The sequence below is a fragment of the Branchiostoma lanceolatum genome, chromosome 16 (assembly GCF_035083965.1).
Source record: "Branchiostoma lanceolatum isolate klBraLanc5 chromosome 16, klBraLanc5.hap2, whole genome shotgun sequence".
Lineage (NCBI taxonomy): Eukaryota > Metazoa > Chordata > Leptocardii > Amphioxiformes > Branchiostomatidae > Branchiostoma > Branchiostoma lanceolatum.
The window spans coordinates 13,090,425-13,112,702 of NC_089737.1; the positions used below are offsets into that span (position 1 = coordinate 13,090,425).

At 37.9% G+C, this 22,278-nt stretch overlaps 1 protein-coding gene across 1 annotated transcript in view; it reads left to right on the forward strand.

The window, feature by feature from the left end:
* Window positions 1–2,813: 2,813 nt before the first annotated feature.
* LOC136422061 (serine/threonine-protein phosphatase 6 regulatory subunit 3-A-like) overlaps window positions 2,814–22,278 on the forward strand; it is a 41,459-nt gene continuing 21,994 nt past the window's right edge. Inside the window, exons 1-9 of the mRNA XM_066409695.1 lie at window positions 2,814–3,191; window positions 9,001–9,161; window positions 10,589–10,748; window positions 11,437–11,550; window positions 16,228–16,365; window positions 17,552–17,617; window positions 18,302–18,414; window positions 19,456–19,569; window positions 21,421–21,577. Of these exons, the coding sequence (XP_066265792.1) occupies window positions 9,022–9,161; window positions 10,589–10,748; window positions 11,437–11,550; window positions 16,228–16,365; window positions 17,552–17,617; window positions 18,302–18,414; window positions 19,456–19,569; window positions 21,421–21,577 (1,002 nt within the window). The 5' untranslated portion in view covers window positions 2,814–3,191; window positions 9,001–9,021. The remainder of the gene's footprint in view (window positions 3,192–9,000; window positions 9,162–10,588; window positions 10,749–11,436; window positions 11,551–16,227; window positions 16,366–17,551; window positions 17,618–18,301; window positions 18,415–19,455; window positions 19,570–21,420; window positions 21,578–22,278) is intronic.

Consider the following 22,278-nt stretch of genomic DNA (forward strand, 5'->3'; position numbering starts at 1 on the left):
GGGTGTTCACGGCTGTCCTGTCTCTTCACGCATGGGCCTCCCCTTCTCGGTCTTATGACCGCCTGTCTGTAATACAAATTAAGGTTTAATTAAGGCTTTTGAAGATGGAATGTGTGCTTACAAATTCTGAGTGTTATAATAATATATAAGAGATGAATATTTTGGTCCATTTGGGACCAAGAGGCTACATTGTACTCTTGGAGTTCCGTGACGTTAAAGTTCACAATTGAATACGAATATTTGCACAAGTGAAAGTCCACAAAGCTACACTGTCTGTGTCATTGAAAATAATGCAAAATACAAAAGTTTTTTTTTTGTTATTTAATCGTCTGACGTGAAATGCATGTTAGTCTTGACATACCTGCTCGTGGCCGCTGTAGACGACAGGAATTCCCTTGACGTGTCCAAAGTACGGACAGGGGGCGATAACGGTCGGGGCTCCCGGCCTCTCTCGGGCGACAGGACCGTCAGCGTTCGGCACAGCAGCCGCACCCTTAAAAATAAAGATACGGGAAATGTTGAACATACAACAAACAGACAGGTCTATATCTTAAGCCGCGAAGTAAGGGTAAAAATCATCATCATCATATCACTTAACTCTCCTATAAAGATCGTAGTCACTAGGTGAGAAGGCTGTTCGACCACCTCCTTGGTTCGACACAGAAAATGAATGCCGTGCTCCCCAACATCTGCTTTGCGATTACCCAATCCCCACTCGCAATAGGTAGACGGAGTTTGACAATTTGGAAACAAAAGTCTTTGTAGCAGAGGTTCAGACTTAGATCATTTATCGAAATCGCTACTTGTGGGAGAAAAAGCCTAAAAAAAATCATGATTAAAAATCATAGATAAAACCCAGCTCAGGTACACCCTCTTAAATGTATATAGCTACCGACTCACCTGATCAGCGTATTGCTCTTGCAGGTGATCGTCTCTTCCGCACACAGAATACACTTTCTTACAGCCAGGATTGGAACATTTCTGTGTGCATGTCACCGACAACTTGAAACAAGTTTTCTTCTCTCCCCTCGCGCCAGGCTGCTGCATTTTGAGTGTTATTCAGAAGAATAATTTCAGAGGAGTAGAAAGTTCTGTCACTTGCTGTTGAGTTTTAGGTACATTGTGATCAACGGCTGGACCACCCGTGGACGGGGGTGGGTGTCTCCACTCGGCGTTTTAACATCAACCTCTGCTTTATCAACCGTGAACAGTATCAAACTCTACTTTTATTTAGACCTCTTTCTTCAATCTCGGTGGGAGAGGATTTGTTGGAGACAGTTGGCACAGTACAAAGGGCCAATGGTTGATGGAGTGCACACCCCTCTGGCTCGGAGTGGCCCACCCCGATGCCCACGTGCATTTTTAGTATCACGGTGGAAGGCTGGAAACTTTAGACTGGCCGGAAACTGGCGGGCGATTGTCCTAAAGGCGTCAGGTGAGAAGAAGTAGTATCCCTTTTCACGTTATAGGGAACAAACAAAAAACAAGGGGGTTTACGTTCGGAAAGAGTGTCAACACATACAGGAACATTGTACTTTCGGAAGCCACGTGCGCTGAGTTGGGGGACGGTGGCCGATACTCAGGCTAAAAATACGGGGGTTCGGAAAGAACAATGTTCCTGTTGACACTCTTTCCGAACCCCCTTGTTTTTTTTTAAGATAAAAAAGATCTACCTGGAAAACAGATTAAAACAGATCTACTTGGAAATCGCTTATACATTGTGCATTCATTTATTGGCAAATGTTAAAATACATTACACTGGCCCAGGCAGCGCAGCTGATATTTGAGAGTCAACAGTTAGGGACAGATAGATTGACTAATAGTACATGTACCTGGAGTACAAGTATATGATGATGATGATGTACCTTGGGTTCTTCGGAGGGTTTGACGCTTGAGGCGCTTGACACTAGCTGGGATCGAACCCCCGCCCACGAAAACAACGGCAGAATTGCGTCACCGCGTGCGCCACGGAGACATGTATGGTAGACACCTTGTGATACCCCCTGTCGGTATCGAATGTGGAAAACGGTCAGCCTAGACGTTGTTTAACTATAAGTTACACCAGATTATAGACCATTAAAAGCCATGCATTATCAGCCAATTTCGCCGCGATAGTAGCCATATGCGCTCGCAAAAAGACCATAGAAGAAATTAAGGAACTGAAAAACAAGCATGATGGGAGTATATTGGTCGTCAAATAAGCAAGAACATAACTTGATGGTTCTCTATGATGTTTTCTTTGCTATTCTCCAAGCAGAGATTTCGGTCGAGTAGGGTAGGAGTGTCCGGGATTTTTTAATCTTACGTTTCTCTTCCTTCTGACCGAAACCTCTGCTTGGAGACTATTCTTTGCGGCGCGGGCACACGAAGTTAATTGACAAACCAAGGACACACTCAAACAACTCACACTAGGCAAACAAAATAAAGACAAGGAAACAAAGAAAATATCAAACAAACATTTATAATTCTTTAGCGGAAAAGCTTATCGACAATGCAACAAAATCATATTGAATATAGTTTGGTACTGCTGTACAAAGATGTTATCATAACTTTATTGCTCAACAACTGCACATTATCTAACATATGACAGCCTACATTTATGTTAAACAATACTTATGTCATACGTGATTTACGTTTGATAAGAAATATCACTTGGGACAAGCTCTTTCTATCTAACATTCTACATACAGGGAGTATTTTTGTGCAAAAAAGCGGTCTGAAATAAAAGGCATAGAAAACTTTCCATATATCTGCTTGTTTCGCCATTGCGTGCACGCGCCCAAACATAACGACGTCAGCATACATTAACTAGTGACGTCACTGCAGCATATTATGGACTGTCCGCCACCATTTCCCCGCAAAATTTCTGTCGCCATTTTAGAGGAAGAACCACACAAGGGTTTCTTCCATTTCGTCCCATCGGAGGAGAACAGAGCCGTGTTTCAAGCAGTTTTGGATTCTATGGGACACGTTGGATAATTTTCGTGGGGATCCTAGGGCTGAAAAAGGCGGGAAGGAGTTGAGTAAATGCGAATCGGCACCGGCGCCCCCCCACCCCTGAGCTCGAGTGGACGTTGGAGTTTGGATTCGCGCCCAGAGTTTTTCTTTCGTATGGCGACTTGACATTGATGTTTGGTGCTGGATTTGACTGACAACTGCCTCTTGAACCCGATTTCTAAGATATCGTGCAGGTAAGTTGAATCAGTAGACTCAACGGACGTCTAATTTGTTCCAAACGTCGGGTTTCGACGACTAAAAATTACATGTCATAGCCGGGCTCAAAACCGGTATCACATCCACAGCAAACTGCGTTTGGCTACAATGTTTTTCCTGGCAAAAACATCATAATCGCCCAATTTTACACCCACCAAGACTTGTTTCAGGGTCTCTACCTTGTCTAGCATCGGTCAGACTATGTGAAGAAGGTTTGATAGACTGCGTAGGAAGAATTTTATGCGAAGCGGGGGCGGAATCGGTGCTAGTTGCTTGGTACCTGTTTGAAAATATACATATGTTTTGATGTGAAAACGCCGATTTTGTGTGACTCGTTTAAGTCTGCGGAAAAATAATAGATTCTACCAATCCGTCAGACATCTAGACACTGGAGTTTCACACAGATTTGACGTTTTTGTTTTTAAAAAGTGCTTTTTCTGAAGTTGCCATGTAACATAATTTATTGACAACTGTAAGGTTTTTGCTATGTCGCAACTGCCATGTTAGAAGTGTTCTAAATTTCCCCATTTGATTTCGACATTTTGAAATCTATTATGTTTACTGTCAGTTAGATATTGCCCAAAGAAAGCTTCTTTAGTGAATGTTTTGACCTGAAACAAATGTATAATTTGTTAATGTTCAAAATGGTTAAGTACTTGTACATGTATTCTTGTACAGTAGGCAGATACCTGTGCCCCCCTCCCCCTCAACATTGAAGTGTCAGTCTGCATTATGGAAAACTCCTTGTATCCGTTCAAAAAACCCAGCAACAAACATTCTTCTTTGAGAATTCTACAACAACAATGTCTGAAAATCTATTATCATTATGTCATTTTTAGTATTTTTGGTAGAATAAGACTGATTTCAAGCAGATGTTAGTATTTAGAAGCAAGTTGCAATTTAGTGAAAAATCGCATATGTCTTGTTCTAATGGTCATTGTATTGATTATGCATTACATCTGCAGACAAATCAAGGTTTCATTTTAATCCTAGCGGATGTGAAAGTAGGTTTATCTGAAAGGTAGCCTAGATTTCTTGTGGTTTTCTTTCATCTTCAAATTCAAAACACAATGTAGATTTTGTGGGTGGGAAGCAAACTAACCAATCAGAGAGAAGATTGCATAAGGGGTCGGGCTACCACAGTTCAGAACGGTTTACACATTACAATATTTACGTTACCGTGCAATTTGTATTAATTTCTGTGTGTTTAGGGTCTTTTGTGAGTTTGCTAGTTTTTTGATTTGTCGCTGTAAACCTAACATTGCTTTTTTAAATTTCATTTACTTCACTTTGTTTTGCGACAATATGTGTTTGTGCAATGATTCGTAAGTTGCAGTTTCAATTCTCCCCCTACTGTCATTTTTCACATCTTTTGAAACCACCATATGTAGCTTTTAGTTGTACAATAGCATTGGATACCCACAGTGCCATTGATGTTTCCTTTATGTATTGTGCTAAAGCGTGGTAAACCCCATTATACAGTGGGGGCATCCTTGAAGAAGTTAGCTTTGAGAAATGCCTGGGGTTACATGTACAAATGTTGTAACAGGTTGTTCAATGTAATATAACCAGAAACCGCTACGTGCCTGGGATTAAGGGTGTGAAGCTGCTTTGTTTTGCTGAAGGGCACTTACATGACCACTGTAATACAGTGGTCATGTACACATACACTATTAGTATTAGATACAGACACAGAAACCAACGTGCGAATGTTGGTATCTAGTTTCAAATTGAATTTCTTGATAATCAGACAATAGTGATATGATGATGCATATAGAAGAAATTTTACCTTTGTTTTGTGGTTACTGTTGAAGGATACTTTCAATTGATAACATGATGTTAGTTATATTTTCTTTCAATTCAAATGTGTAAAAAACATGTCACAGATGTAGAACATATTGTCATTTGGTTATGTTTCTTGGGTCTTCCATTTTCTGTCCAGTGTAGCGGGAATGTTAAAATTAGTTGTTTTGTAAGAAAAGAATTGCAAGGACAGAAAAAACTTTAATTTTACATTTCCTTATTAATATCCATATTCATATTCAACACCAGACAAATTACACCTTGAAAGCATACCAAAATTGTTGTTTTCCACTGCTATTCCAATTATTTGCTCAAACAGTCTAGCTCGCATGGTTTGTGTCCAAGAGTTCATTGAACTTTTACATAGATTGAAAGCGCTTTTTTTGGGGACATAACATAGATTTGTATTTCCAGCATGAACCAATGAAACCTTAGAAAAGCTGGATTTATACATATATCTATATATTGTAAATTTGTTTAATTTTGTATTAGGTTATAACTTAAGTTACAGATTGTAGATTAAGTTATACGTTCTTCTGTATTTTTGTGGGTCAGCCATTACCAGCGAGAGATGTCTTGGCTTGGTTGTAATGGCTTGTTTCATTGCTGATTAATACAAATACAAACTGAAAACACAGCAAAAGCCTCCTTTCCACTCGCACACTCGAGTCTTGCCGCAAAATTGAATCCCAGCAAAAAGAGTTTAATCTGGGGTATCATAATGTATGTATTTGTGGTAAGCACTTTTACTTAGGATGATAACATAGGTGATTATGGATCATATATTGGCTACCTGGGTCAGAGAATAAGCATTGTCCTACAACCAGGTGTTTCTATTGTTTTGTTAAGAGAAAGGGCTTGGCAAAAAAAGGTTGTCCTAGTTTAAGTTATCTCTATTTTCTTTTGTGTTGGTATCTTTTGGGTTAAGAATATGTTTTGAGATCTTTAACAATCTTTGAAATCATATTTTTTGTTATTTGTAATGTGAGCCTTTTTTATTTATTTATTTATTTGTTCAGCTGCGTACAATGTACCGCAGCCAAGGCTGCCCGACTAGCTACTGCTATTACAAGGGGCTAGCCTTGCCTTTTTGTAATATGTTGATTTGAAATATGCACAAATTCATGTTTTTATATGACTACATACTTTTATATATAAAAAGTCTGATAAGAGATATGAAGAAGGCACACTGCTATACTTTGCTATGCATGTTAATTATAGCACAAAAGCCTAAGGGCTTATCAAAACAATTGCTGCTTGCCTAGATTTTTGTGTGCCAACAGAACTAGGATTTCCTTGTGCATGTTTTGCATTGTAACAGGACATGGCAATGAGATGGCATCAATTCTTTTATAAAAACAACTTTGAAAAGGACAACAAATATTTCAAACTTGCTTCGAAATACAGTTAAAAAAAGAACAATATGGCAATAAGACATTTATGTCTTTATTAAAGATAAAGTGGCATAAAATTACACATAAATGGTTGAGGCAATAAATGACGACCACATCTTGCTAATGTCTTGAACATCATTAGAGACTGGTATATGAAGATGATTATAAACCATTTTAAAGATTCATAGGTCTTCATACTCATCATAGAGGGTTGTAATTCAAAATTTATGATTAATACATTCAAAGTTCTATTGTCAAGGAAACTATACAAAACAAAAATGAAACAAAATGCAAATAAAACCTGTACATTTTTTTGCTTGCGCTAATAGCAGTGCTATGCATACCAATACATGCATCAGTTACTGTAGTAAACACCTTCTTTAACTAGAGTCTTTTCAATTTTTTTCCACATCACTTGAAGGACATTGTATAGGGAGGTAGCGCTCTGGTAAAGTGACAGATAATCCATTTCCAGAAGGCCCACATCTGCCTTTGCGTGGGCGGAACGTGTTTTAACATTCGCAGCACAGAAAGTACGGGCGCGCAATCATGGAGCTAAATTATTGCAACGTGAGGGTACTGCCCAATTCTCCATTGTCTTGCTGAAAGCATTTGTTTCAACGAGGCGGTTTTATAGGAGGAATAAAAAGCATGAAATGACCGGTCCAATTTGTGGGCTCTTGTAAGATTTGTACCAATAAAAAAGCTACAAATTCGATGAAAATTATCAGGCAGTAAACTGTACAGCTCTGAAATACATGGAGGAACAGTGGCATTTTAGTTTTTACTGTCTAAAGTACAGACATGAATTATGTTACTAATAGTGATACTGCATATTTCAGCTTTTGATATGATCCAAAATGTACTACAAAAATTGTTAATATATGATTATGGGATAAGATGTTTTTATATGGATAAAATGTATGTGGGATACTGTCAGAACATTATTCACAATATATACCCATGCTTTCATGTATAGATTGAATGCCTAACATTACAGTTCAGTATTCTTCATAAATGTTGCCAGAAGTAAAAATTATAATTTTGCATTTGGTCATCTTGGAGTCTATGTTTCTATGATTTTCAATATGCATCATATTCATAAGTGCTGCTATTTTTGTCTGTGGGCCTGGAAGAGCTTCAAAGCAGTGAGCAGTATGGGTAAGGGAGTAAAGGCCGCCATCTCTGATTGCTTAATTTGTCCCTTTTCCTTGAGACTGTTGAAGACGACATGATTATATCATGACTCTCTCTGTTTCCCAAAATATCTTAGACTATATGACCTTGTCGGGTGAGCTGGTATTACTGTGTCAATTCCTCAGAGAATTAATCATTTCTAGCTTAGCTCTTTGAACTAAAATCCAGGCTATGTTACTGATATCCTTAAATCTACTTAGGTCACAGTGTTTGTCATATTTTGAAACAAACCAATGATATTTTCTAACATGAACTTTAGTCTTCGTTTTCCAAATTGTTTTGACTAGTGTGAACAAGGAGAAAAGTAGACAAAGTAGTTATTTCTGTCCGGACTGATTATAGTTATAACTAGCAACAGCATAATACCATCTGGAAATGGTTAAATTCAGAATCAGTTGATCACTGTATGTTTTTCTTTTCTTGGGTAGTATTGTTGAAGGTTTGAATTTCTCGAAACCAAAGCAACTTTAGTATATGTTGTAGCTACAATTTAGTAATAGTAGTACAAATAGAAGAGTTCAAGAAAACCAGGTCAGCATTTCTGTGTAATACTTTTTCGCACATTGCCTTTCGGATGGAATTTAAGATTTGACATAAGTTGTTCCCAAAGGGTATATGTATTGTAGATCTGATAAGCCAATAAAAAAAAAGACCAATTTATTTGCTGCTTATTGATAATAAAACATGATTGACTGCTCGAAATTAGAATATGCATGAATGAGCTAGTGGCCAAATGCCATTATTAAATAGATGTTAATAGCTGAACATACAATCATAAGGACATATTCTGGATATATTAAAATAGGGAAGGTCAGTAAAGCAAAGGACATGGTACCAGCATACTTTGGTCGCAATTTCATGCATCACGAACTATATACATATACCAGTACATGAATTACATACATATACATACATAGATACATACTGGTGTTAAGCATAACTATGTGACAGGGCTTAAAATACCCACATATGATCTGTAAGGGTTATTTGTTTGTGATTGAAGAAAAAAACAATTTTCAATTTGGCAAGCGTAACAAAAACAACATCGGTGTTATGGATATCATGTAGCAGAAAACAGAGTAAAGTAGATCAAGCCCTAGCATACATGTACTGTAAAACTACGTACCATATGCTGTAGATCTTGAAATCTTTGTGGACTGGTGGTTTTATTTTCAGTTTTTGGGGTGACCTCAGGCTCTCCACTGCAAATTCATGTCACTGCAGATGTGTGTTTCCATTGTATCACTAAGCTGTACTTGTAATTGTCTCAAGCACAAACTCAAAATACTGTTAAAACTGCCTTTCAGTTTCCCCTTCTGCTACAAAAATAAGTGAATTTTCAGTATCTAACAGATGCAGAAGATGCTAATTTCAAAAAACTTTGTTTCTCAAGGTTACCAGTTGACCTTCCGCCATGTTCTGGAAGTTCGACCTGCACACGACGTCGCACATCGACACACTGCTCGACAAGGAAGACGTCACGCTGACCGAACTCTTGGACGAAGATGACGTCCTCCAAGAGTGCAAGGCTCAGAACAGGAAACTTATAGACTTGTAAGTAAACCATGACATACTAAAAGAATAGTTTCCAACAAAACAGGCCCTGCAGTTCCAAAACAGCTGCTAGGGGGCCCCAAAACTTAAGCAATCCTTTCCAAAGTCAAGAGCTACAGTGTAGAGTGAATAATTTTGGAATGGTGCATTTTGTATGGGAATGTTTTTGGAACAGTCCATTCTTGCATGGGGGGGATTGGGAATCTTCCATTTTGAAGACCTCACGCTGACCGAACTCTTGGACGAAGATGACGTCCTCCAAGAGTGCAAGGCCCAGAACCGGAAGCTTATAGACTTGTATTGTAAGTATATTATGTCTCCAACAAAAAAGGCCCTGCAGTTTAAACACAGTTGCTAGGGGCTGACACCTGTTCCAATTCTTGAATGGGAGGGGGGTCTTGTTTAGAAAATTCCATTTGCACTGGAATGATTTTGAATTCGTGACAGTCCATTTTTGGGTGGAAGACTGTATTTTTGTATATTTAGGGTGCCGTTGAAAGAGTCCAAAATACAAAATGTATGATATGAGGCATTCTGACTAGCTTTCTAAGGGTGAAATAAATGGTCAGATGAGTCAAAGTTATGTGCTCAAATGGACATACACGAAGTACTAGTAGTATTATGCTCAGGGTTCTCCCAGAAATTTATGTTATAGTGGCCACTTTCATAAATAATATCTGATTTTTTATTTGTGTACAACTATGCAGAAAAAAATATATAGGTTGTGGTTATGCTATCAAAATAATGTCATCCTCCAACACATGTTGAAAGGAAAATAGATCTGTCACGTATGCAGGTCAAAGTTTACTCTTGTCAGGGGTTGTTTGCCCTGGTGGTATCACATGGGGTTAGTCTGGGTTACAGCACGTACATGTACTCCTGACCCTTTGTTTGTGGTGCATGCCACAAGTGTCAGCTAAGGTGAGCCTAAGGGGACTGGGTCAAGACTATGAAAATAACAAGTGTTAAAGGTCTGGACAGATACTGCTCTCACCACTAGATATATTTTTGGCAGCACCTCAAAAGGCAGAGCCATAAGTATCATATATCTGTTACATTTGTGACCATGGATTCAAAGACTAAAGCCAATTGTCTGACACTGTATTCTTTAGCCATCAAAATTAAAGTCTATATTAACATGTTTGTTCATTTAGCTTGATCAGACAGCTTTAAGTTTGACCCTTTTCAGGCACCATGATATATTTTACATTCTTAGAAAGGGAATTATCAGTGCATTGATTTACAAAGTGTAAGTCTGTTTTTATATTTAGTTTTTTGCTTGTTCGTTCAGCCTGATTCGACAGCTTTGACACAGTTTTCAGCCATCACAATACATTTTAGTAATTAATGTATGTTGTTGTACAAAGTATGTTGTTGTACAAAGTTGAAATCTAACTGTTAACATGTTTGTTTATTTGTTTGTTCAGCCTGGTTCGATCTGAGGTGATGGAAGAGTTAGTGAACCTGATCACACGGGACCCCCCTGACGACGTTGAAGAGAAGATTCGCTACAAGTACCCCAACACGGCCTGCGAACTGCTCACGTCAGACGTCTCACAGATCAACGACAAACTCGGAGATGACGAGGTTAGGATTTAGGAGAGATTGAACTGTGTATTTTTTCACTTTGAAATGATATGTGACATTGTTCCTTTCATAAGTACAGTCAAAGCTGCCCGAGAAGGCCGCTCGAGGCACTGAGAAAGTCTGTATACAGGTGGTCCCTATAGACAGGATTCTTAACGCTTGTGTTAATGGGAAAAGTTATCTGAGGGACCACAAAGAAGTTAGTCACATTGGCCTGGTGGTCACCTGTACAGGTTTGACTGTAATTGTACAAGTTTGAAATTTTGGCTGCACACCCTTTTTTTCTGCAGGATGCAAAAGTATGATTTAAAAGACCACAGAACAGAAAAAACTTTTGTTCTTTATCTTTGCAATGCCCTTAGCCGCATCTTTCAAATCTTAGGTCACAGTGTCTACTGGAAATGGGGTATAATGAAACTATACCGTAGTTATCGTTGAAGAAATTCATCAGTCACTTATAATAACAGTTACAAGTATATTCCTCAAACAGTGACTTAAAAAGAAAGGTAGCGACATACGCACCTCCAAATTTTCGACGTCTTCTGTACGTCTTGTTCACGGAGTCACCTAGCCTCGCGAGAACACGAGACTAGGCCGAGACTTGTGAAGATCGTCCTGCCTCCCCCGCCTCCTTGCGGAGTAGGGGTAAGTAGAAGCTGCCGTAGTTATATTTTTTCTTGTTTCGCAGGCCCTGCTGAATAAGCTGTGGTCCTTCCTGGAGGCGGAGCCCCCCCTGAACCCCCTCCTCGCCAGTTTCTTTAGCAAGGTCATGGGCATGCTGCTCGCCAGGAAGACGGCTATGGTGAGTCAGAAACCCCTTCTCTACTCCCCTTTTCTTACTTATCTCAACACAGAAATTTTGGAAACTTAAAAATTTTAAGTTTCTAAACTTTTTGTGTTGAATGTAGAATCAGCGGTAGCTAGGCATTCATACTATTTCTTTTAAATTCACAATAATTTTGCGAAATGCGTAACATTTTGCTTAAGCCATACATGGAAACAAACGCTGCCTACGTGACCCAGGCTGGCGTAAGTTGTTTTTACAGTGTTTCATACATTTTTCTTGTACCAGTCTGCATGCTTGAAGTAAAATTTGAATAGATTTAATGAAATTTGTATGAATGCTTAGGCACCCTTGAAATAAGCCTCTTTCTACCTGTGATTTTCACACTTAAAAGCTATCATTGACTTTACAATATCTGAAGCTTTCTTTAAAACTATAATAACTTTTTCAAAGTGTGGAAATTCTAGAGAGAGGTTTATTAATTGGAAATGCTCCTCAATAGTTCATTTTGAGAAGAATTGGAAATTCTATTTTTTTCTTTTGTCGATTTCGGGTCTTCGAAAACCCCACAAACTAAAGTACTTTTGGTACAGAAAAAAATCATGATCTTGAAATAAGACTTTTTATTTTTTTCATATGTGAATGATATTGTTTGTACAACAAAAATTATTTTTTGGATTTGAAATTTGGTTTTAGCAGCTGAACACTGAAAATTTGAAACAAGATGACAGCACAGAAATGTAATTACATTTCTGAACAAATTTCTGTGTCAAATAATGTTTTGGATCTCATCATCTTTTAACAATAACAGTCAGTTTGGAGTATATTTCCCAATTTGATTTGTAAGTAGATTATTATTGTAGAATGTTTCCAATCTTTTAGATTTCAATAGCACTAAATCTAGGCTGGAAATACAAACTTACAAAAATGGTTCTTTTGTGATACTACGGAACAAACAGAAATTGATTTTTATTAGACATTTGTGTATTCTTGAACATCTTGTTTCTGTTCTACGGCTTTTGAAATGGAAAACTGAAATGCCGCTAATTTAATGTTTCGTTGTGCAAAATTTGAAATATATTTCCAGCCCTCTTTTCTGTATCTATTTATATCGAATGTATAGTAAAATTAACAAATGATTAAACGTAAGAAAAGTATCTCATATTTTTAACTAACCTTTTGTATAATACATTGTGTCATTTTATTTGTTGTTTGACATATCATGTTTTTCATTGACTGCCATGTATTTGTATATAAGTTGTCAAAAATTGTTTGATGAAGTACATTATAGAATGTATTGATAGCAGCAAAATGTGTTTGGAAGGATGTATTTCTGTCTATTCTTCCAATACATTTTGATGCCATCATATCAAATGTATAAGAAATTCAATCATGTGTATAAGTGAAATATTGTTTAGCCTTAGACTTTAAGAGAACTCATGTTTTATACATAAATGTATGTGTGGTTGTTTTACAATTAACCAACTAAGAATGGTGTATAACTTTGTTAGTATTATGAAGCTGTCATTTTAGTATTACACCTAAGTATGACACCAAGAATACATAACAAAAAGGGAAACTATAGTCAACTGAAATATATAGAACTGAAATGTACGAATGTATTGTGAGTTAAGTTTGTTTTGTGATAGTTGATGTATCAGTTAGTTAGCTAGTATAAGGACATTAAATATCACATTGGTATTGTTGTTTTAATATTTTTCATTGTGTTGACTTAGAACATTAGCATTAACTTTTAAATACACTTTGCAATAAGACTTATAGTTCTATGTATACAGACCATATAGGAAGTATAAGAAGTGGGGAGGGGGGCATCACAATGTTGTTAAGTATATAACATGCCTGTGTAGTTAAAACCGTGCATCCGTAGTGTATTTCCCACCCACACTGTCCTCTTTGTATGGATGTGTGTTAGGGAATGGCTGTGGTCCACTGGTTAATATGGAAATGGTCTAACTCAGAGGGGATAGTTGATTTTGTTACTTATATGTTTTTACTAAGTTAACTGTCCAGGATAGAAGCACTCTTGGTCTGAACTAATCTTAGTATTTCTGGCATACATGAAAAAATTATGTACATATGTAGAGGACTTAAGTTTTTTTGACACCCCTAGGGCATACCCTGCTTAATAGTTTTGGGGTTGGTTTGAAATTAACCTGACTCGTAGAGAATGAATCCATAAAGATGTCAGTAACATTAGGAGTCCGTTTTAACATATTTTATCATGGCATATTGATAATCACTATAGTTACTTACTTGTTTAGCTTGTATATTGATACATAGATACATTTTTAACCTGTTTCAGACCAAGAGGGTTTTCTGACACACGACATAAGTTTTTCCAACCCAAACTTCGACATTGTACACCTTTCCAAATCAATAATTTTGTATGTATGAAGCAATACCATTTCAGGACAAAAAATTTAGATTGAAAAAAAAATTGTACCCCTGTACCACATTTTCGACCCACCCCCTTTTCTTGTCCTTCTTCCCTTCCAAAACACAAAGCTTTTTGTGTATTTCACATGTATAACTTTTGCAACACGGAAATGACTCTAGAAGTTGTGCCTTGAGATCATAAATTGTACATTGCAAATTGGTATTAGGTTTGAATAATTAACAGAAAGAAGTAGCTTCTTAGCTTGTGTCTTTCCCATTTGTTACATGGGAAAAGTGTAAAGAAAAAAAGAAGAATGTAAAACAAGGCGTACAGTGAGTTTTTGGGTTGGAAAGCGGCACATTTCGTCCCGTACTAGACGACTCACACCGTACTGTTTTTGTGTTTTTATGCCCTGATACGGAATCGATCGATGGCTGGTTCTGTGTACATGCGAAGTTCTGGTATTGACTGGCGTGCCTGTGTTCTCTCTGTTCTTTATTTCCCCTCACAGCCTCAGCAAGATTGGGACCAGGGTTACAAGGTAGTGGTCGCACACCCCTCAAGCTTCCCTCACCCACCCCCGCCTTGCCTCGCTGCTATGCACAGTACAGTATAAAAAAGAAAGAGAAAAGAGAGAGAAAAGCCCTAAAGGCTTAAGAGCCGTCAGTAAACGTAACGGAAGGAAGCTGCCGCAAACGCTAACGATACTTGTCCCAAATCTAGGAAGATCACCCTCTTGTGCAGTTTTGTTTTGTTTTCTAGACAATCACAGGAAACTTTATTTTCATATGATACGTAGCTTCCCTTTAAGGTTTACAAAAAGAAATTGTTATTTTCTTGTACATGTATATACAATAAGGTCTATGGCTGAGGCATTGTTTGATCTAGCATTATGATTTCCAAAATTATTTTTGCCTGTGCTTTGTAATGATGTGCAAACTTGACAAAGTACAATGTAACTGAAACGAGAAAACCATACATAAAATTGGACTGTCTTTAGTCTAAACAGTATTGTGTCGCTATGAATCTTATCATTTCAGAAAAGAACATTGCGCTGACAACCTTTCAGTATTGTATTATCCTTCAACGTTTTTACACAAAACTGTGCCGGAGGGATTTCTTCCATTATCTACTAACCTCACTCGCAAAAGTTTACATCGTAATATGGAGAAAAACTCAGCACCCAGTCACTGTGCAATATTAATAAACCTACATGATTGTATACAAAAGGGCTATTAGAATTAAGCTGTTGTGTGTGCTATTGTGAACATATGTTTATGTGTGCCACTGGATTTGAGCAAGGGCTATTCTGTCAATCTCTGTTGTTTCTTGTGTTGACAACGTTTGTTTTGTTTTGTTTTGGCCCTATTTTGCTTTCCCCTTTTCCTCGCTTCGCGTTTGTACCCTCCTTCTATCCTAACGCTTGCCGCATAGAGTCAACTGTTGTACCGTCTTTTATAAACCGTACGGAAGAAACTAAAATTTTTGCTACGGCCGTTTTTTTTTTCTGGAAGCGAGATGTCTAAGTTTCATCTTGCGCTCCCTCTCTCTCTTTCTTTTGTGTCATATTTATGTTCTTCTTTTTATTGATAACAGCAGTCGTTGTAAAGTAGTTATAGTAGTATGCAAATCACCATAAGTGCCAAGCTCAGGACCATATTGTCTAAGTGCCAAAAACAGATATAAGTCTTCTTGTACTGTCGACTGTGCCAAAAATTCACGCGAAGTTTGTGTCTTCCAGCCTGTCTTGTGGTTGTTGCACTGTCGTCTCACGCCTTCTGTCTTTGTTCTTCTTGCTCTGTCAGTGTTGTTCCCAGACGCTGTAAAAGGGAAACGAAATCTGTAGGGAACATCTCAATTGTGCAATGTGATTCTCAGACAAACTTTGTATTGCTCCTCACACCAAAAAATGAAAACTAAAATTTTAATGTCGAAAAAGGGAAAATACAACCTTTTTTTTTTGGCGACGCCTCAAAAGCGCAGCATTTTCCAAATGTTGTTTAGAAACAATAATTTGACTTAAAGAAACTGTCCCCATCCTCGCTACATGCATTCGCATATTTGAGAACTTCTCTGCAGACCGACCTTGTTTGTTTTTATGGTTTTGGAAATGATTTTAATTTCCCTGTTTTCGTTCACTAGCTCCTCACAGTGCCAGTGGTCCTTCTAAGGAAGCTGGAGCTGAAACCTGTGGCAGCTTTTTCGTTCCTCTCTCATAAATATAAGAAAATATAGAAGCGAGAACAGCACAATATCTGAGCGAGATTTAAAGATTTTCGGGTGGGATGTTTTCGCAGATGTTGGATTTTCTGAGACAGAAGGAGGATGTGGTGGGACTGCTTATAACACACCTCAGCACGTCCGCCATTATGGACCTCCTGCTGCGCCTCCTTACCAGCGTGGACGCGCCCGAACTACGGACTGAAATGCTACAGGTAAGAATCACGCAGTTGATTATTTTCAACAATCTACAACCATAGATTCCCGATGTACAAAAGTAAGTACAGTCAAACCTGTACAAGTGACCACCTCTAAGTAAGGACCACCTGGCCATTGATATACAGTCAAACCTGTACAAGTGACCACCTCTAAGTAAGGACCACCTGGCCATTGATATACAGTCAAACCTGTACAAGTGACCACCTCTAAGTAAGGACCACCTGGCCATTGATATACAGTCAAACCTGTACAAGTGACCACCTCTAAGTAAGGACCACCTGGCCATTGATATACAGTCAAACCTGTACAAGTGACCACCTCTAAGTAAGGACCACCTGGCCATTGATATACAGTCAAACCTGTACAAGTGACCACCTCTAAGTAAGGACCACCTGGCCAATGTTATCGGACTACTTTTTGGTGGTCCCCAAGATGATTTCCCCCATAATGGCACAAACAAGAATCATGTCTATAGTGACCACCTGTCCACATAGAACTACGGACTGAGATGCTACAGGTAAGAATATCATGCAGCTGGTAATCTTCAACAATCTACTTCCCAATTAAAATACAGTTAAATCTGTGACCACCCCTACATAGAGACCCCTGGACGTTAATATACATGATGTACAGTCAAACCTCTCCCAGTAACTTTATAAACTTCTACATAAGAATTACTACAAAGTCATGCTGACGTCTTTCTGTAAATTGTTTCATCAGCTTAATCAGTTCATCAAAGTTTTCTCTTGAGCAGAATCCTGTGTTTTTTTCCCATACAACATTTCAACAGTCTTCTGATGTCGTCATGGCGATTAGAATTTTCTCCTTTTTTTATATAAGTTAAGGCAAGGATCTGTTGTCAAACATGGCTCTACTTATTGCTACTTTGTGACAAAACAGCAAGGTTGCAGTCCCAAATGTCACCTCTATCTATGACTCAGAAATTACATGTATCTGTTTTGTGGTGTGATCTGATATCCAAATTTTCTGTTACAAAGTGCTAAAGGCTAACTCCTGATTGTACAGTTTTGGAGTACATGTACTGTATTATACCACTAAAGCATTGGATCTTTTGCTTATATCTCATCAACTGAGAAATTGTAAAAGACACGGAGTCAGTGATTTATTTTCTGTATATCTGTTTTGTGGTGTGATCTGAGATCCAGATTTTCTGTTCCACAGTGGTTGGATGATCAGAAGCTGATCCAGAGGCTGATAGAGGTCCTGGATCCCACAGGAGACGAGGAGGTAATGTCAAACACCACACAAACATCAATTTATGTTATTTTTGATATAGTAATTTTGTAGAAAGAAACTCCACTGTAGCATCTTGGAAAGCCGCTAGGGGCCCCATAATCTAGCCATTTCTCCATTTTACCAACACCTGCCAACGTACCAAATCACAGAATGATCCATCCACAGCTTCTAGAGTTATGCTGTTTACAAATGCAAAAAGACGAACACATACTGGCCAAAGACATAACTGTCTTGGCAAGGATGAAATGGCTCATAGAATCTATGAGGAGTCTTCCTCAGGACAACTATTATATGACACAATTGTTTGGTACGCATGAGAGCAAACGTTTGTGACTAATGTGAGGTTGAAAGGCGTAGTGTTTCTCTTCATGAAGATGTTTTACATAGATGTGTAGGAGAGCCCCCTAGTGGTCAGTATGGGTAATGCAAGCTCCAATAGCTGCAATGCACTTCTAGCTGACAAAGGAGCATCATGCTTCGTCCTCAATCTGAGGTCAACCCAAAAGAAAAAGATAAAACTTACAGTACTGTAAGATTTCCATTATGTATGTTGTTGTGGGCTCCCCATGGAAATCAGTCCTACAGGTCTGAAGGGACAAACAATTCATATGTAACCAAGATTGATACTAATGATAGATAAATGATGAATTTTTTCCCATACATGTATGTTCACAGAAACACAGCAATGCTGCCCAGTCGCTGTGTGACATCATCAGACTGAGCCGAGAACACATGTCGCAGCTGCAGGAGCAGGCGGAAAACGACCCACTTCTCACCACCATGGAGAAGTAAGGACAGCTCTCTCGCTTTCACAAGTAACATAGGTGTGATACCTTATTGCACATGCTCACAGAGAACATCCGTATGACACCTTTTTATGTAAAATTTATTCTGACATTGACAAAGAACGTCCATGTGATATTATTTTGAATGACCCACTTTTCATCACCATGGTGAAGTAAAGACCGCTCAATCATATTTGTATAAAAACATCCGTTTGTTCCCATTTTTTGTGAAATTCTGACATTCAACAAGAATTTCCGTTTGATAACTTTTTGAACGAGCCACTTCTCACCACCATGGAGAAGTAAGGACAGCTCGCTCACTTTCACAGAGAACATCCGTGTGATACCTTTTTTAAGGACCGCTCAATCATAGCCCCCCCAAACATCCGTGTGATACCATTTTTTCGGTGAAATTCTGTCATTAACTTTTTTAAATGTCCCACTTCTCACCACCATGGAGAAGTAAGGATCGCTCAATCATGTACCAAAAACATCTGTGTGATACCATTTTTTGCAAAATTCTGACCTAACAAAGAATGTCCATGTGGTAACTTTTTGCAATTCTATTTTTTTGTGAAATTCTGACATTCATAAAGAATATCTGTGTGATAACTTTTTGAATGATCCACTTGGAGAAGTAAGGATAGCTTTTTTACGTACACAAAGAACGTTCCTGTGATGACTTTTATTAATGATTGTCGTTGTCCTATTCATACCCTTTTATGAATGTGTTTGTCGCATTCAAAAAGAATGTTGATGTCACACCTTCTGTGAATGGTTGTGATTGTCACATTGACAAAGAACGTAAATGAAATTTTTATTTGATCCTCACATTGACAAAGAATGTCGATGTAATACCTTTTTTTTGTGATTATGATTGTCAAATTCAAAAAGAAGTCAGGGTCAGCGTGATGCATTTTTTGTGATTTTGATTCAAGACTGCCAGTGTAATACCTTTTTGTGAGTTTGATTCTCACATTCACAACATGATAAGACTTAGTAGTAGTTTGAGTGTGTGTGAAACATATTTGTGTAATGTTCCAGACAAGAGACAGTAGAAGAGCTGCTGAACGTGATCCTGAACGGTGAGAAAACGGAGTCTGCGCTGGTGAACGGCATCTCCGTCTTGCTCACGCTTCTGGAGTTCAAAAAGCCAGGGTTAGTTTTTACTGTAGTCCGTTTTCCTTTTTTTGACAGTGTTTTGATTATTGTAAGTTAGAGCTGTGTACGGGTACACTGTACCGATACAGTACCGGGTACAATCAATTACACTGTAGGTACAGGTCACTTTGACATAAAATAACTATGAAATTACCGTGGCAGTGCACTAATGCCACATCAGATTCTATACTATACTCCAGCACATAAAACACATTTGCAAGGCTGGAGTCAAATTTTCATTTGTAAAAATAATACCTACCACAATTGAATATTATGTTGTTACCAGTTCAAACATACTTTTGCCCTTATTGAAAATCTACCATTTTCTGTATAAGTAGTTTAGGTACAGGTTCAGGTCCGGACCTGTGCCTAAACCCGTGTACCTGTACCTGTAGCTAAAAATTTCAAGTACACAGCTCTATTGTAAATGCTTGCGACGATTCTATTTTTATTGTGGATACGCATTACTACAGCGATTGCACTACATAATTGTTTCAACCGCAAAATCAAAACATCATTTCTATTGCTATACATTAAGGTAAATTGTAATTGCTATGTAGTCAAAATTAACGTGTTGCATTGCGTTTTTAAAGATTTTCCATGATTGGTAATAATTGCAGAGAATTTTGTGGAATTCATTTAGCACTACCCTCCATGCAGATTCCTATTCTTTTGATTGAAAATATACTATCACTTGTTTCTGTTGAGGAAAGGCCAAAGACCATGGCTATGGTTTCTATGGAAATGGAGCTTTGGCCTTGGTTTTGTGTCCTTTTGATAGTAGTCTTAGGTAAAACATTGCTTTTGTGCTCTGTACAATACAAAAAATAGTCACAAAAATGAATCATTGAAGAAATGGCAATGGCTTGCATTTAACTGCACCTTAGGCTATTGTGCGTGTCTTAATTTCTAATCAGTCACAATGCAATTTATAGAATTTATGGACTACGTGTAGTATGACTGCTTAATTTTGCAATTTTCACGTTCGTCTTTTAGTAATTTTCTAATCTTTTTAAAATCAGAAATCTCATCCTACTAACACATAAGCAGGGTTTGTTTGCATTGACAGAGAAATGGTTAAGAGTCGAAGGAAAGGCAAAAATCATTTTTTAAAAAAGCGAGAACAATACTATTGTCAGCAGAATTCTTTAAATTCAAAAAAGAAGTTTTTGCTCTAATTTTAGACTTTGTGTTGGGATTCCTCTAAGTAATTGTTTTTTTTTACAGCAATCTATGTAAAACCTCAAAAAGCTGTATGACTGCTACTGCTTGCTTTGATAATATCACAAAAATAGATAATTGGATATGCACAGAAGAATTTGAAAGACGGATTGTTATCCGAAGTGCTGAAGGAGTTTTTAGACAAGCAAAATCTAACACATCTTTTTTGCTCTCCCTACCAAAACTTAGCCAATCGAAAAAGTTTCCAGAAAATAAAAATCGTACATCTTTTGGGTCGTCCTTTGTGTAATGAAAGAAAGTGTTCCAAACTGGTCTGTTGTGCCTAAAGACTGTTTATCAGTTATATGGAACAAACAAAACAAGTTTCTGTAAGTCACTTAATTATAGCGGTAGGAAAATAAAGCGGTTGGGGGAAAATGGAGTAGGTCACGGCACTTAATTTTAACGGTGGGAACAAACATTACTATCTCAAATATTAATGATCAAATATTAGCGATGATGAAATTTTAGCTGTTGACTAGTGACCGTTAAATCAGCTAAAATTAAGTTACAGTATACAATCCTGATCGTAACTTCGCGAGTTCATAACCCTGCACCATCATATGCGCTTCACCGCTTCTCACCGATATCACCGCCATAACGAGACACACTCCACTCTCTCCTAAGTTTGCAGTATTTCTGGTCATGCAGCCCGGACGGACAGGACCAAATGACGCCGCTCGACGCCGAACGCCTCGCGCAGGGTGTCAGTAGCGCCATCTTGGGTATCACACCGAGGTTGAAAGAGCTGCACCAGCTACTGATAGAGCCACCCAAGGTAAAGGTTAGGAAAACAAAACTTTTTTTATTTTTTTTTGTTAAAGAACTTTTAGCTAACTGTATTACTATGAAATGAAAAGTTAGACATTCTCTTTAGTAATTAAAGTTATTTAGTAATATTGATTGTGATTTTGGGTATGACACCGAGGTTGAAAGAGCTGCACCATTTACTGATAGAGCCGGAAGGTTAGGAAACAAAACTTTTTTTTTTTGTTCAAGAAGTTGTAGTTAACTGTAAAATTGATCATTTTCCATTGATAATGATAATACCTAGTCCATATGCATCATTTGGAAAAAGGACAGTGGACCAGTCTAGAACACATTTGATTTCACGCATTATTATTAACACCGTCAAACCCAGGACATTGTGGGCACTTTTTGGTTGTCAGTACATTATTTCTCCTATTACAGAAATTGAGCTACATAGTTACCAGAATAGCTTTTTTTTTCAAATTCATTTTGAAAATTTGCTCAGAATGCCCTTTACTATGACTATTTTCTTCATGTCCCTTGAGTGGTCACAACAAACAGGTTTGAATGTAGTCTTAATTTTGGTTTACGATAGTACTAAGGAAAATACACCTACAATTCTGTCTTAGGCTAATAGCTAGTGTATTCTTGTACCCAATAGCAATAGACTAATAGCTAGTGTATTCTTGTACCCAATAGCAATAGACTAATAGCTAGCGTATTCTTGTACCCAAT